At 42.5% G+C, this 11976-nt stretch overlaps 2 protein-coding genes and 1 non-coding gene across 3 annotated transcripts; 1 reads left to right on the top strand and 2 right to left on the bottom strand.

Moving 5' to 3' along the window:
• The first annotated feature begins 2741 nt into the window (after window positions 1–2741).
• Window positions 2742–5405, top strand: LOC116209871 (alpha-ketoglutarate-dependent dioxygenase alkB). Its single transcript, XM_031543607.1, has 7 exons — window positions 2742–3135; window positions 3228–3379; window positions 3576–3934; window positions 4195–4333; window positions 4418–4484; window positions 4591–4712; window positions 4895–5405. The coding sequence occupies exons 1-7, from the start codon at window positions 2795–2797 to the stop codon at window positions 5029–5031; spliced, it is 1317 nt and encodes a 438-aa protein (XP_031399467.1). The 5' UTR covers window positions 2742–2794; the 3' UTR covers window positions 5032–5405.
• Window positions 5406–5616: 211 nt separating this feature from the next.
• Window positions 5617–5697, bottom strand: TRNAL-AAG. Its single transcript has one exon. It is a non-coding gene; the product is annotated as a tRNA-Leu (tRNA).
• A 2707-nt stretch (window positions 5698–8404) lies between these two features.
• Window positions 8405–10313, bottom strand: LOC116212466 (chlorophyll a-b binding protein 7, chloroplastic). Its single transcript, XM_031547096.1, has 5 exons — window positions 10160–10313; window positions 9587–9769; window positions 9455–9492; window positions 8814–9328; window positions 8405–8674 (listed from the first exon to the last, which is right to left on the bottom strand). Exons 1-5 carry the CDS (start codon window positions 10213–10215, stop codon window positions 8657–8659), a joined length of 810 nt encoding a protein of 269 aa, XP_031402956.1. The 5' UTR covers window positions 10216–10313; the 3' UTR covers window positions 8405–8656.
• Between the last annotated feature and the right edge of the window lie 1663 nt (window positions 10314–11976).

Raw genomic sequence — 11976 nt, 5'->3', positions numbered from 1 at the left:
CCGGACGGACGCCAACATCATATTTCTCGATTAAGTGGCTCCGGATTTCTTCCCCATCAGATGCACTTTACATGGGTTGGCACTATGAGTTTGAAGATAAAAACAAATCGATCTCATTAACGAGAAGAAAAGTCATATCTTCGTCTGTGTTCGTAATAATTACGCATGTTATATAGAAAGTAAACTCGCACTATATCATGAGATGTGAAGAGTCGAAACCAATGCTGGAGTTATTTTCCTTTTAGAGCTGAATAACTACTCGAACATAAGAAAACAAAGCAAGTTGCAGAAAAACTGCAGGAGGAACGAAGAAAATATCGCATAATCGACCTGGATCTGTTCAAGCGGTTTGACTCTTGTTCGGCTTAAGTAAGGTATCGGATTCGAGCTCTTCAGAGATTTACCCCTTACTGGGTCGATTCGGCTGGACTAAATTAGTCGGGATCCAATTGAATTTTCGGATACCGCATAAGTAAAAACAATTGAAGAATCATGGCACATAAAAAACTGCGTTATGCATCCTCTCAATTTACAAAATCTAAACAATAGATAATGTGTAGCTTAAACCTTTACCCTCTCCACAACTATGCAATTATCTTTACCTATATTGTAATGAATGTTCATAATGAAGGGTTGCACCTACACACTGTAGTTTGTTGGGTGTACGAATTATAAATAAATTTGGGAGCAAATGCATGTGTTCTGTCGTTGAAAGGCATTTGCAGCGCCGTACTCTAGCCCTTTCTGTCACCAAATTAATATTACTCTCTCTCTTTTACTTTTTTCTTTTTTCTTTTTTTTTTCCCCTTCTTTGGTTGGTAATATAATAATTAAATTATTTTTTATTATTCTGGTGATGGATTTTGTCACCAAACTATTGGTACAAAGCAATCCTCGCACACCACGAAACGTTAGAAAAGGTCATTCATCATGGGACAACACTTAATTATCAATGTTCCCATAAGTCATCGTCTAGCTCGATCGAGCTATACACAATCGCAATTAACACACGTATTATTTACTTTGATGGACCGATAAATTGTTTGCTTGTCGCTTTTGTTAAGTGCAAATAAAAAAATTTCGATTTTTCATTTGCAAATAGCGCTCTCTTAACTTCACTTTTTAAAACTAAAAAAATGCTAAAACAGTAAAATTAGAAATCTTTTGATGACTCTAACTTACCAGAAGTGCGATAAAAGCATTGGTAATCGGCTCAATCAGATGACTAGCTTTTTTTTTTTTTTTTGGTGAAGCTGTATAAGCTCATTAGGAGTTTAGTGCTGCGTTTAGTTTGTAAGTAATATTTTAAAATCAAATTTTGATTTTGAAAAAGAATTATATAAATGATTATGTATGAGATTCACCATTTGACTTTATATGAGTTATATTATTTTGTTGTGAAAAAAAAGTAATATAAATAAAATCATTCCTCTAATTTTGTATAAGTTATTTTAAAGTCACACTAATAAATTAAACAAAGCATAGAACATCGGTTATGACAGCGAATTTTATTCATTAAAAAGAAAGAGAGAAGAAATTCATTGAGTAAAAAATATTGTAAATTGGGGATGTAGAGGAGAGTAATATAGTAAAAGAGGGGTCATCATTACGAAGAGAGAGAGAGATAAAGGTTACAAAATGGGGGGGTGGAGTTTGAGGAGGAGGAGGAGGAGGGGGTTTTCATAATGATGAGGTTTTGAGAAAAACAAAGAGGGATGGGAATTGGAATCCGGTGGAGTAATCATTCCTTTATTCTTCTCTTCTCTTCTCTAGGGAAGAGAGCGATGTGCTCTTGCCTCGGTGGAAAATGTATTTATGGCTCATAATGATCATAATCATGAAATTCCTTCTTTTACGTGTTATAGTTCCTCCTTTTTCTTCATTTTTCATTTTCCTTTTCGACTTATTTGCCCTTTTTCCACTATAAAAGTTGGGTGGAATGGAAATTTTCGACTATAATAGAGAAAGATGGACCTAATTGGAAGGATACCAAAAGAAAGAGAACAAGAAAATTAGAAGAAATTTCATTTGCAAGAATTAAATATAAAAATCTTTTAGTTTTGAATAAGAATATATACCGCTTCATTATAATCATTTTTCTTAACGCGGGTGGAAGTTAGAATCGAATGTTATGGATTCCACCTGCCAATGAAGATCAATGCCTTGGAGTCAAAACACCATTATTAGTAGATATTCTTTTTCCTTTCTTTAAAGTAACCTTTTGGACTCAATCGTTAGACCAAGACATTCTATGGTCCAACGATTTGATCTGGGATTTTCGGGTGTGTGAATGGCCCCCCCAATCAACCTTGGCTGTGCACCACAATGCCTTTGCTTTTTCACGGGTAAATGTGCGTGTCTTATTTGTTCGGAATAAGATTACCGGCTCAGTTCGTGATGGAGAACATAAAATGTCGTATAAAATGACATGACTGCTATTCTAGCGTTCGATAATACGATAAATTGGTAGGTCTATCTAGATTGTAAGTACAATGTACTTTTCTTCCATGTAAGACCACAAAGACAGGAAATTTCCAACACTACCAAACATTAGTGCATGAAACAATCCACGTTCATTTCCATTTGTCACTTTATGATGTTCCAAATGCCTATTTTTCTCAAGAGATGCATTTTAAAGATAATATTGTGCGAGTCAGCCCGCTAGGTCCGATATGAATGATATCCTCTGAGGAGAACCGCCGTCTCTCTAATATATGCTCAACATATATGGTCCATTATCATATTTTGGGCTGATACAGACATTAATTTAATTCATTGAGCCCAAATCATTTCAATGCTCAAGTCGAGTCAACACAGGAGAACGAAACGGGCGTCCGTCGAAACGTCACCTCCCCACCAGCGTTCAGCTACTCGAAACGTTTCTCCCGTTGCCCTTGCTGATCATCGGCGGCCGGTGGAAACGAGGCGCGAAACCCTATCGAGCGCCTCTCTGTGTGCCTGCCTTCTTCTTCTTCCCTCGGATCCGCCGTTCAGAAGCCGAGGAGCCCACCGCGACGGCGGAATGTACGGAGAGGGTAAAGGGCGGGAGCCGTCGGACTTGGAGCGGACCGCTTTCAGGAAGGCGGAGAAGAAGTACAAGCTCTACTACGACGATTCCTTCAAGTCCTCGAAGAAGTAGGCAACTCTGCTCTTGAGCTGAATCCTTCTATTTTCATAGCTTTCCCAGCTTCTTATGTATAGTATTTCCCGTTGCTGTTGATTCCAAGGAAGAAGCAGCCGAAACCCGTGGACCTGTCGGAGGTGCTCGATTTCAAGGCCATTTTGGGCTCATTCCGTCGGAACGGAGCACTCCCTCCGGGAGTTGCGGCACTTAGTAGCGGTTTCGACTGTCCTGTCTTCTGCTTAGACAATCGACCTGGTAAGAGATTCTTATTATCTGTCGTTTCATCAGAATTTCGTTGATTCCTCTTTTACTGCAATGGATACTGTTGCGATCCGCCCGCCACATTGCCGGGTTCTGTTTGCTCGTAAAAGTCAGATTCCTTTAAGAAGGAAAGTAGTGAATCATTGAATTAGCAAAAGTGTATCCATTGATGCCCTCGTGTTTAATGCAGGATTCTACTTTATTCCCGGGGCGTTGAGTATCGAAGAACAATGCCATTGGATCAGGGAGAGCTTAACTAGTTTCCCGCAGCCGCCCAATAGAACGAATCACAATGCAATATACGGGCCTATTCATGGGCTATTCGCAGCAGCAACAGAAAGAAAAGTCCTGGTCGAGGAGGGGAGTCCAGTTGCCAGTTTGGGTTCAGAATTTGACTGTTTCGAGAGCGAAGAAAGTGTTCAGCGATGGAAATTTTCGGAAGAAAACTCTGTGCCATCGAGAGGACATGGAGGCAAGTCCATTTCAGCCTCGGTCCTTTTGCGGAAACTGCGCTGGAGCACCCTTGGTCTCCAGTTTGATTGGTCCAAGGTAATTGCTAGCTATCCCTTTTAGATCTTCGTACGAAGCTTCTGATGTTGTTCCTTCTGTCATGATCTAGAGAAACAGGCTGTTGAATTTCCTGAAACAAGCTTGGGGTTGTTTGCGTGTTAATATCCTGACAAAACATTGATAGGACAAATAATTAATTAACTCATTTTTCTTAGGAGATAAATTGTACTCTGTTTCTTAATGCCTATCGGCAGCACGTCTCCATTGACGTCTCAGCTGTTTATATCTTCTGAATTTAGCGGAACTACGATGTGTCCCTCCCACATAATAAGATTCCTGATGCCCTCTGTCAACTGGCTAAACGAATGGCTGCTCCTACCATGCCCAAGGGGAAAGAATTTAAGCCTGAAGCTGCAATAGTGAATTACTTCGGTTCAGGTGACAAGATACTCGTTTATTCTAGAAGTGACTTGGTTTCAGAAATCACGCTTCTTAGCTCATACATGTTGCTGCTCTTTGCAGGTGATACGTTAGGGGGGCATCTTGATGATATGGAAGCTGATTGGAGTAAGCCCATTGTAAGCATGAGGTATCCTGATATTTCTTTTTGCCTTTCCCCCTCTAAGTTCTTCAGAGGAAATGACCTTATCTAGAAGAAATGATTTTCGAGTCTTAACAATTTTCCTCTGCCTCAGCCTCGGTTGCAAAGCCATCTTTCTGTTGGGAGGGAAATCTAGAGACGATGCACCAGTAGCAATGTTTCTTCGGAGTGGTGACATTGTTCTTATGGCAGGAGAAGCGAGGGAGTGTTTTCATGGTAAGCCTTTATACAATTTTGTAACTGCTGTCTGCTCCCGAGTGTCGAGATAATAATTTGGGCAGTAGACTACTTGCTCGGGAAATAAGAATTTTATGTACAAGATTAACAGATGTTTCAATTGATGAAGTCTCTGACTGCATTTTCTTAGAAATAATAATCTTCTAATTTCTATGATGCAGGTGTGCCTCGGATATTTACTGACAAAGAAAATGCTGAAATCGATCCTCTTGAATCGCATTTTTGGCACAAAGACGATCACTTCTTGGACTATATCAAAAGTTCCAGAATCAACATCAACATCCGACAAGTCTTCTGATGTGTTAGTGACTAAGTTCAACCCGATTTAGATTTATTAATTCTTTGAGCTCCATTGGCTTTTCTTCTCAAGCAGCCACCTCAAGAATTGAGCAAAGCTAAACAAGCTGTTCAAACCTCACAATTCGTTTATTCTAGTTTGAGAATTTTGCTCCTACCAAAATTAGAGACGGGAAAAATCGTGAATGGATTGATAGAGAAGCACGTCTCCATCAACCGAAGCACATGATGAAGGAAGAATTTCTAACTGGTTAGATTAGTTAATGAGGATTTTGGTATTCAGGTTTTACCTGGCATCCCTTTTCAGTTGGGTGTATAATATTTGCTTCTCGTCCGTCCTTATCCGTCCTTATTTATATGGATCATTTAAGCGAACTGAATCCGAAAATTATCCTGGGTAGTATCTGGTTGTTTTAATGATATGGAATGTCAATTGGACACTCGAGTTCGCGGGGATGAAGTCCTAACAAGTAACAACTACTTTGCGATTTGTACGTACTGCTGTCTTCCAGTGTAATCTTCTCTTGATTACTCGAGAAACCAAAAATAAAAATATATGTATGCATATAAAAATTGTGCAGAGGAATGTGGAAAGTGGGATTTGAACCCACGCCCTTTCGGACCAGAACCTTAATCTGGCGCCTTAGACCAACTCGGCCATCTCCACGAATTGCTGCTTTCCGTTTCATGACTACAATAGTTGACAGATGATTCATCTGGTAGGATTTCAACTATTAAAATATACTTCGGTATTTATTGACTTCCATATATTATACTCTTACCATTTGTACACACTATATATCGAGACACCCCTCTTTACCAACTTGTGAATATATATATACACACACGATATACTGACCCAATTGGATCGAGGCCTTCCAATATTCATATGGTATCAAGAACATAGGTTCAACCTTAACCTCTCAACCCTACCTTCCTCCCTATCTCAACTCTCCCACCCGCCATGGATCCCACCACCGACAATAACGCTCAGACCAGCAGCCCCTAGACCGACCCCATTCTCCCTCCTACATCTTCCTCTTCAGCCGAATGTTCCAGCCTCCTTAGTAACCCCACTAGCTGCCACAATCCCTCCCAGTTTTCCTCCTACTGAACCTTCCCCCAGCCTTCCGTCTCTTGTTTCTCCAACCGGTGCTATAGCCACCCTAAACATCACCAATTTTGTTACTATCACCTTAAGGCTTAAACCACTCGAACTACGTGGTTTGGATGTCCCTGTTTTCGACTTTTCTCTTGTCCCATGATCTTTTTTTGGCCACGTGGATGGCACTCTGCGCTGTCCCATCGAGTCTGATCCCCGTTTTGCGATTTGGCATCGGACTGATAAAATGATTCGCTCTTGGATTTTCTCTACCCTCTCTGAGGGGCCTCTGGAGGAGGTCCATGATCTCGCCATCTCCCATCTTGTGTGGATGGGGCTACACTCTCGGTTCCTTGAGTGTTCGCGCTCTCGGGCCCTTTGACACACGGCTTGAGCTAACTCGAGTCAAACTCTAGACTCAAAAGGGATGGAGAAATACATCCGCTCGTGCAAATCTCTTGCTGACCAGCTGCTAGAGATCGGGCGACCACTCTAGGACGAGGAACCATTCACCTACATCCTCGTTGGTCTTCCAAGAGAGTATGGAATCATTCATCACATCTTGGTCGCTTGATCGTGAAACTATGTCTTTTGAAATCTTCAGGAACAAACTCCTCAATCAGGAGTCCCCGCTTCGTCAGCCCTTTCCCGAGACATCAGCCCCACCTGCCACAGCGCTTCTGTTGCAGACACAGCCCAACAAAAGTGGCCGTGGGAATCAAAATGGTGGCAGTCGGGGCGGAAGCTCGAATAAAGGTGGTGGTCGCGGCTCGGGCCGTTTCAACGATTATGGGAATGGTCCAGGGCAGCAGCATTGGAACACAAATTCCGGTTCTAAATTCGGCCGGGGCTCTGGCGGTCGAGGACAACAAGGCCAGCGCGGAGGATACTCCCTGGTGGTGTACTGTAGGGGTCAATCGACATATACCCCGTTCTCGGTAAGGACAGCTGGTAATTCTCCCTCACCTTACGAAGGAATACTTGGGCATGGTCCTACAGCATTCATATGTCAGATTAGTAACAGTGCTGACCATACGACCCTTCATTGTCTTGAGTATTATAACCATAACCAGTCTCAGCCTGTTCCCAAATCCCTTGCTGCTCTCACCCTGAATGATCATCCTACCTGCTGATGCCTGCATGACTCCGGTGCCTCATCCCATATGGTGAACAACGAAGGTATACTACTTCACCATGCCCCATATGCTGGGTCAGAGTGCAAGTTCTGTGATAATTCCTACCAATCATAATCCACTGAAATTAAATAATGTGCTTTGCGTTCCCTCTCTCAAACATAATCTCATATCTACTCAACGTCTTTGTCATGAAAATTCTTGTCATGTTGTGTGTTCACTAACACGGGTTTCCTCTGCTTAACACCACTCAGTCATCGGTTCTCTGACAGCGCCGTCTAGGACATCCCAATAAGGCTATATTATCAATAATAGAGTCTCGGAATTTAATTCCGAATCTTTCTGTTCTTAATGATCCATGTGTTTCCTGTAATCTGGGAAAGTCTTCTAGGTTACCTTCTAATTGCCTGGAACATGATGCATCTTTCCCTTTATAGTTAATCCATGTCGATGTTTGGCATTCTCCTGCTTTATCTAATTTGGGTTACAAATACTACCAATTTACGCGGTTGTGTCCTTTGAAAAGCAAATCTGAGGTTTTTGCCAATTTTAAGACGTTCAAGACCAAAATGGAAAATATCTTACACAAGAAAGTCAAGTTTTTCCTATGCGATGGAAGCCTTGAATTTAATAATTCTCAATTCCAGGAACTTTAAAATGAATCGGGAATTTCTTTTCGGATGTCATGCCCACACACCCTTCAGCAAAATTGGGTAGCAGAAAGAAAGCATAGACATATTCCAGACACGGTCCACACATTTCTAATTCAAAGTGGTTTACACGATATATATTGACCCAATTGGGTCAAGGCCTTCCAATATTCATGTCAACAATCCATTCAACACAGAGGGGGTCGTCGGATGCCATTGAATCGTAGAACTGTAATCTGTCAAGGTTTGGAAGTAATTCAATCGGCCTGGCGTGAATTGAGACACGGTATGACTTACATATATCTGTGTCATATCTACATCCGCTCGTCTCACTGGATTTGCTGCATTTGCAGTTGAGAGACTATTACACTTTTGCAGTCTCTTGTGTATATTCATCGTTATAGCTGACAGCAAGATTTTTTTCTTCAAAAATCCTCGATCGTACTGAATGTGCTGGAATCTATGTATAGCACTAGTTATGATAGTCGATTAATTTGTAAGAACCCGGTGTTTCGGTAGGATATCATCTAACTTCATGGAAGCATTTGTACATTGGAGCAGCATTTTTCAGTTCTATAGGCAGTGAATCAAAACCAGAGTCACCACAAAGTTGCACTTGTACACATTTCCCTTTCAGTACAAACACAGCCCTTCTTCCTCAGGAAAAAGGATTTCATGTCATCAAATTCAACCTCTCCCTCCACACTTCAGCCCTTTCTTTCCCATTTACCCTTCACTCCATCACTTGGGAGTAAAAGCCTGCAAGCAATGCCAAACCCAAAGTCAATCGCTCAGTCGATATCGAGTATCAGTACAGATCCAGACCCGGATTAGATCTAAACGTAAATCAGTATATGTGGCATGTAGTTATAAGCTTTTGATGTATGATGATACTCACTGCGAAAATTGTGGCGTGACCGGGGTCAGCAAGGTGGGCGAAGAGGTTGTCAATGGGGCCGGTCCCCGTGTAGATGTGTTGGAACCAAGCGCCCATGACAGCCAACATAGCCAGCCTCCCGTTCTTGATCTCCTTCGTCCTCAGCTCCTTGACCTTCTCGGGCGAGCCTGAGCCCCAACCTAAAGGGTCGAACCACAGCCCGCCTGGGTAGCCCACGTCGGTGCCGGTGAGCTTGTTGTTGGGGAAGATTGGGTCGGTATTGACGCACCCGGGCTTGATGATGTCGGCCCATCTCCTGCCCTCGGCCCACCCGATGAAGATGAGCTCGATGATGAAGAGGGTGGTGGTGTCAGTGAAGTACTCCTGCTCGCCCGCGGTGTACCACGAGGGAGTGTTCAGGATCCCGATCTTGGTCAAGAATTCAGGGATGAAGATTCCGGCGGCTCCCAGCATGGCCCACCGACAGTGGACCAGCTCGGCTTGCTGGTTCCATCTCAAGGTCTCAGGATCAGATCCTATAAATCATCAACAATATATTAGTTCACAAACTATTCCTTGCATGCTCTAGACTTGAATTATGTACGATGATCATTCAATTAACATATATTTCATGACGAACAACAACTAATTATTGGACGTACCAAGACCAAGAGGGTCGAAGCCGAAGTCACCGGGGAGGCTGCATATATCACAAATTATAAACATCTTCATTACCTGAATGATTTTGAAGGGACAGAACTTTGAGAAGTAGGAATGAGCTCATGTGTACAGACCTGCCGTCCAGCCACGGAGGAGGGGTGCTGCCAGGGAACCAGAGGGGTCTGTCAGGATCGGCAGCAGCGCATACAGTCACCAATCTTCCGGCAGTGGGCGCCGTGAATTTGCTCACCCGCAGCCTCTTCCCGGACAGGAAAGAAGCCTTTGTGGACCCAACAACTGATCCACTCTTCTGAGCACTGCAAATGTTGACGAACCAAGTTCACTAATAGACCATTACTACATCATGTCATTCGACAACAATTTACTGATCGCAATACTCGAGAATACATGGCATATAGAATCACATACTTCCAATACTAGAAACATTATTTTAATTCTACCGATCTTCCATCGCCGATGAGATCCTAAAAAACGATATCCTACATAAGCATAATTAGCATAATCTGAATGACTGCTCACAAGTGATCGACACTAGACAGTCAGTACGTGCACGACTTGAGTGCTTAGATCATAAATCTGCCTCATTACTCAGCACCGTAATGTCTTCCATACGCACAATGTGCTGTAATATTATATATACGGACTCGGATATTGGTAATAAGCACCGATTGAGGAGTAGGACTTGCCTGGGAGAAGAGATGGCAACAGCCGCAATGGCAGAAGAAGCACAGACAGACGCCATTGTAAATTCCTTCCCGGAGGGCTAACACACGACACACTTCTTCCCCCTCTATTACCAAAAGAGAGATTTTGTACCTATGAATAACGTTACGTGTCGGAAATAAGGTCGATATGTATAATAGTGCATGTGAGCTTATCTTGAAGGATAGGAGGGGGAGCACCTGATTGGCCGGTCGGGTGCCACGTGGCGAGAAGAATCTAATACGAGGCCACTCTATCTCCACTCGTGAGAGGCTCATGGGTCAGATAAAATCTGGATCTGGTGGTTTACAATGCAAGCAAAGCAAAGACGATATCTGGCTCATCTCTCGACTTTCACTTGCCCAAGACAAAGAAGGAACGTGGGGTCATGCCAACGAAGCCTTTTACTTTCATCCGTTTTTCCTAGGGAGATGAAGTTATTGGACCTATAAGGGAGGATGCATCTCGGTCGTGGAACAGTTTGTTATTAGACCTTGTGGGTCTGGTCCAATATGCAGATATAATCCGAGCTATAATGGACCGAAGAGACCGAAGGTCGAGACATATGACGAAGAAGGGCTTATTTCTTCTTAAAAGACCAAAGGTCGACAGAGATACACAATGGACTTCCATGCCAAATTAAAGAAAGACCATTATGCGGGAGCTTGAGATTAATGAACAGCTTTCTATGGTCTCAGGTTAGGCCCATAGTCTCCTCAGGCATGAGGCTGCGGAGTTGCTTTGTGCAGTCTAACTATGGGCTCATGTGCGCAATCGGGAAAACTAAGAGCCCATTATTGGCCCCCGTGAATAACACACCTCGGAGAGTCGAGAGTGCCCTTCTCATTTTTCTGGTTACACGAGAGATTCACAGATCTAATAAGGGTAAAGAGAACATGTTAGCTACTCGAAGCTCAGTTGATTATCGTTTGAAGTAAAGCCCGATAGTTGGTCCAAATGAGTATCGCCATAAGTACAGTCTCCGCTACGGAATGTATTGCTAAGGTAATTAAGATATCCAAATGGATCATACCAAAACATGTGATCTAAAAAGAGCCTTCAGTCGGTCGACCCATCCATTTTTCGGTCATCGGATGGAGACCCCGACGGTTCCAACCAGAGCCGTTTGACTGAGATCGATCAACATAATAACATATGATTAGATAATCCATGAACTACAGAAGATCTTTTTCACTAAGTAGGTGCAATCATGCAACAAAATAACCTTAAGATCTTCTCATCCTGGCAAAGCACCGACCGGGAGTGGAGATTTTCGAGTTTGGTAAGCCTTGAAAGCATAGCCTGTCACTGCTTTTCTCAACCCCAACAACAGTAAATACATTACTGAAGAAGAGGGAGTCTTTTAAGGAAGCAAGATTAAATCTGGTTGGTGGGTCGTCATTGATTGTAATTGCAATCAGTGGAAGTAATTGGATGGGTCGGATCCCATCTCCCATGTCTGTCTGTCTCTACAAACAAAATCGATGCATGTTTGATTATAAATGGGATTTCATTTGAAACCTCAGTGTTTACTTTAAGAGAGCATATCGACTAGCTTGGAGGTCTATGGAGGTCAATTTGCGTAGTTCGTACGGGATAGAGGGAAATAAAGAGAATTCAGAAGTTTCAGTGTCAAAAACCGAAATCCAAACCTCTTAGTTCAGGCGGGGGCGTGTATCACTATAAGGATCATCAATTAATGCATGTTTGATTATAAACGGGACAATTTTAGAAACCTTAATTAGTATGAGAGTGGTTGGTTAGTCCTCTAATTAGTCCTTATATCAGCTTGCTTAATTAT

This window comes from Punica granatum, chromosome 6, assembly GCF_007655135.1.
Source record: "Punica granatum isolate Tunisia-2019 chromosome 6, ASM765513v2, whole genome shotgun sequence".
In the NCBI taxonomy this organism is placed as follows: Eukaryota; Viridiplantae; Streptophyta; class Magnoliopsida; order Myrtales; family Lythraceae; genus Punica; species Punica granatum.
This window is presented reverse-complemented; position numbering and strand designations above follow the sequence as displayed.

Coding starts and splice junctions, on each gene's coding strand:
- LOC116212466 (XM_031547096.1), bottom strand. CDS start 10,215: ATGGCGTCTGTCTGTGCTTCTTCTGCCATTGCGGCTGTTGCCATCTCT. Junction 9,493..9,586: donor CCTCCGTGGCTGGACGGCAG/GTCTGTACACAT, acceptor TGATATATGCAG/CCTCCCCGGTGACTTCGGCT. Junction 9,329..9,454: donor CTTCGACCCTCTTGGTCTTG/GTACGTCCAATA, acceptor GATGATTTATAG/GATCTGATCCTGAGACCTTG.
- LOC116209871 (XM_031543607.1), top strand. CDS start 2,795: ATGCTCAAGTCGAGTCAACACAGGAGAACGAAACGGGCGTCCGTCGAA. Junction 3,136..3,227: donor TCCTTCAAGTCCTCGAAGAA/GTAGGCAACTCT, acceptor GTTGATTCCAAG/GAAGAAGCAGCCGAAACCCG. Junction 3,380..3,575: donor CTGCTTAGACAATCGACCTG/GTAAGAGATTCT, acceptor TGTTTAATGCAG/GATTCTACTTTATTCCCGGG.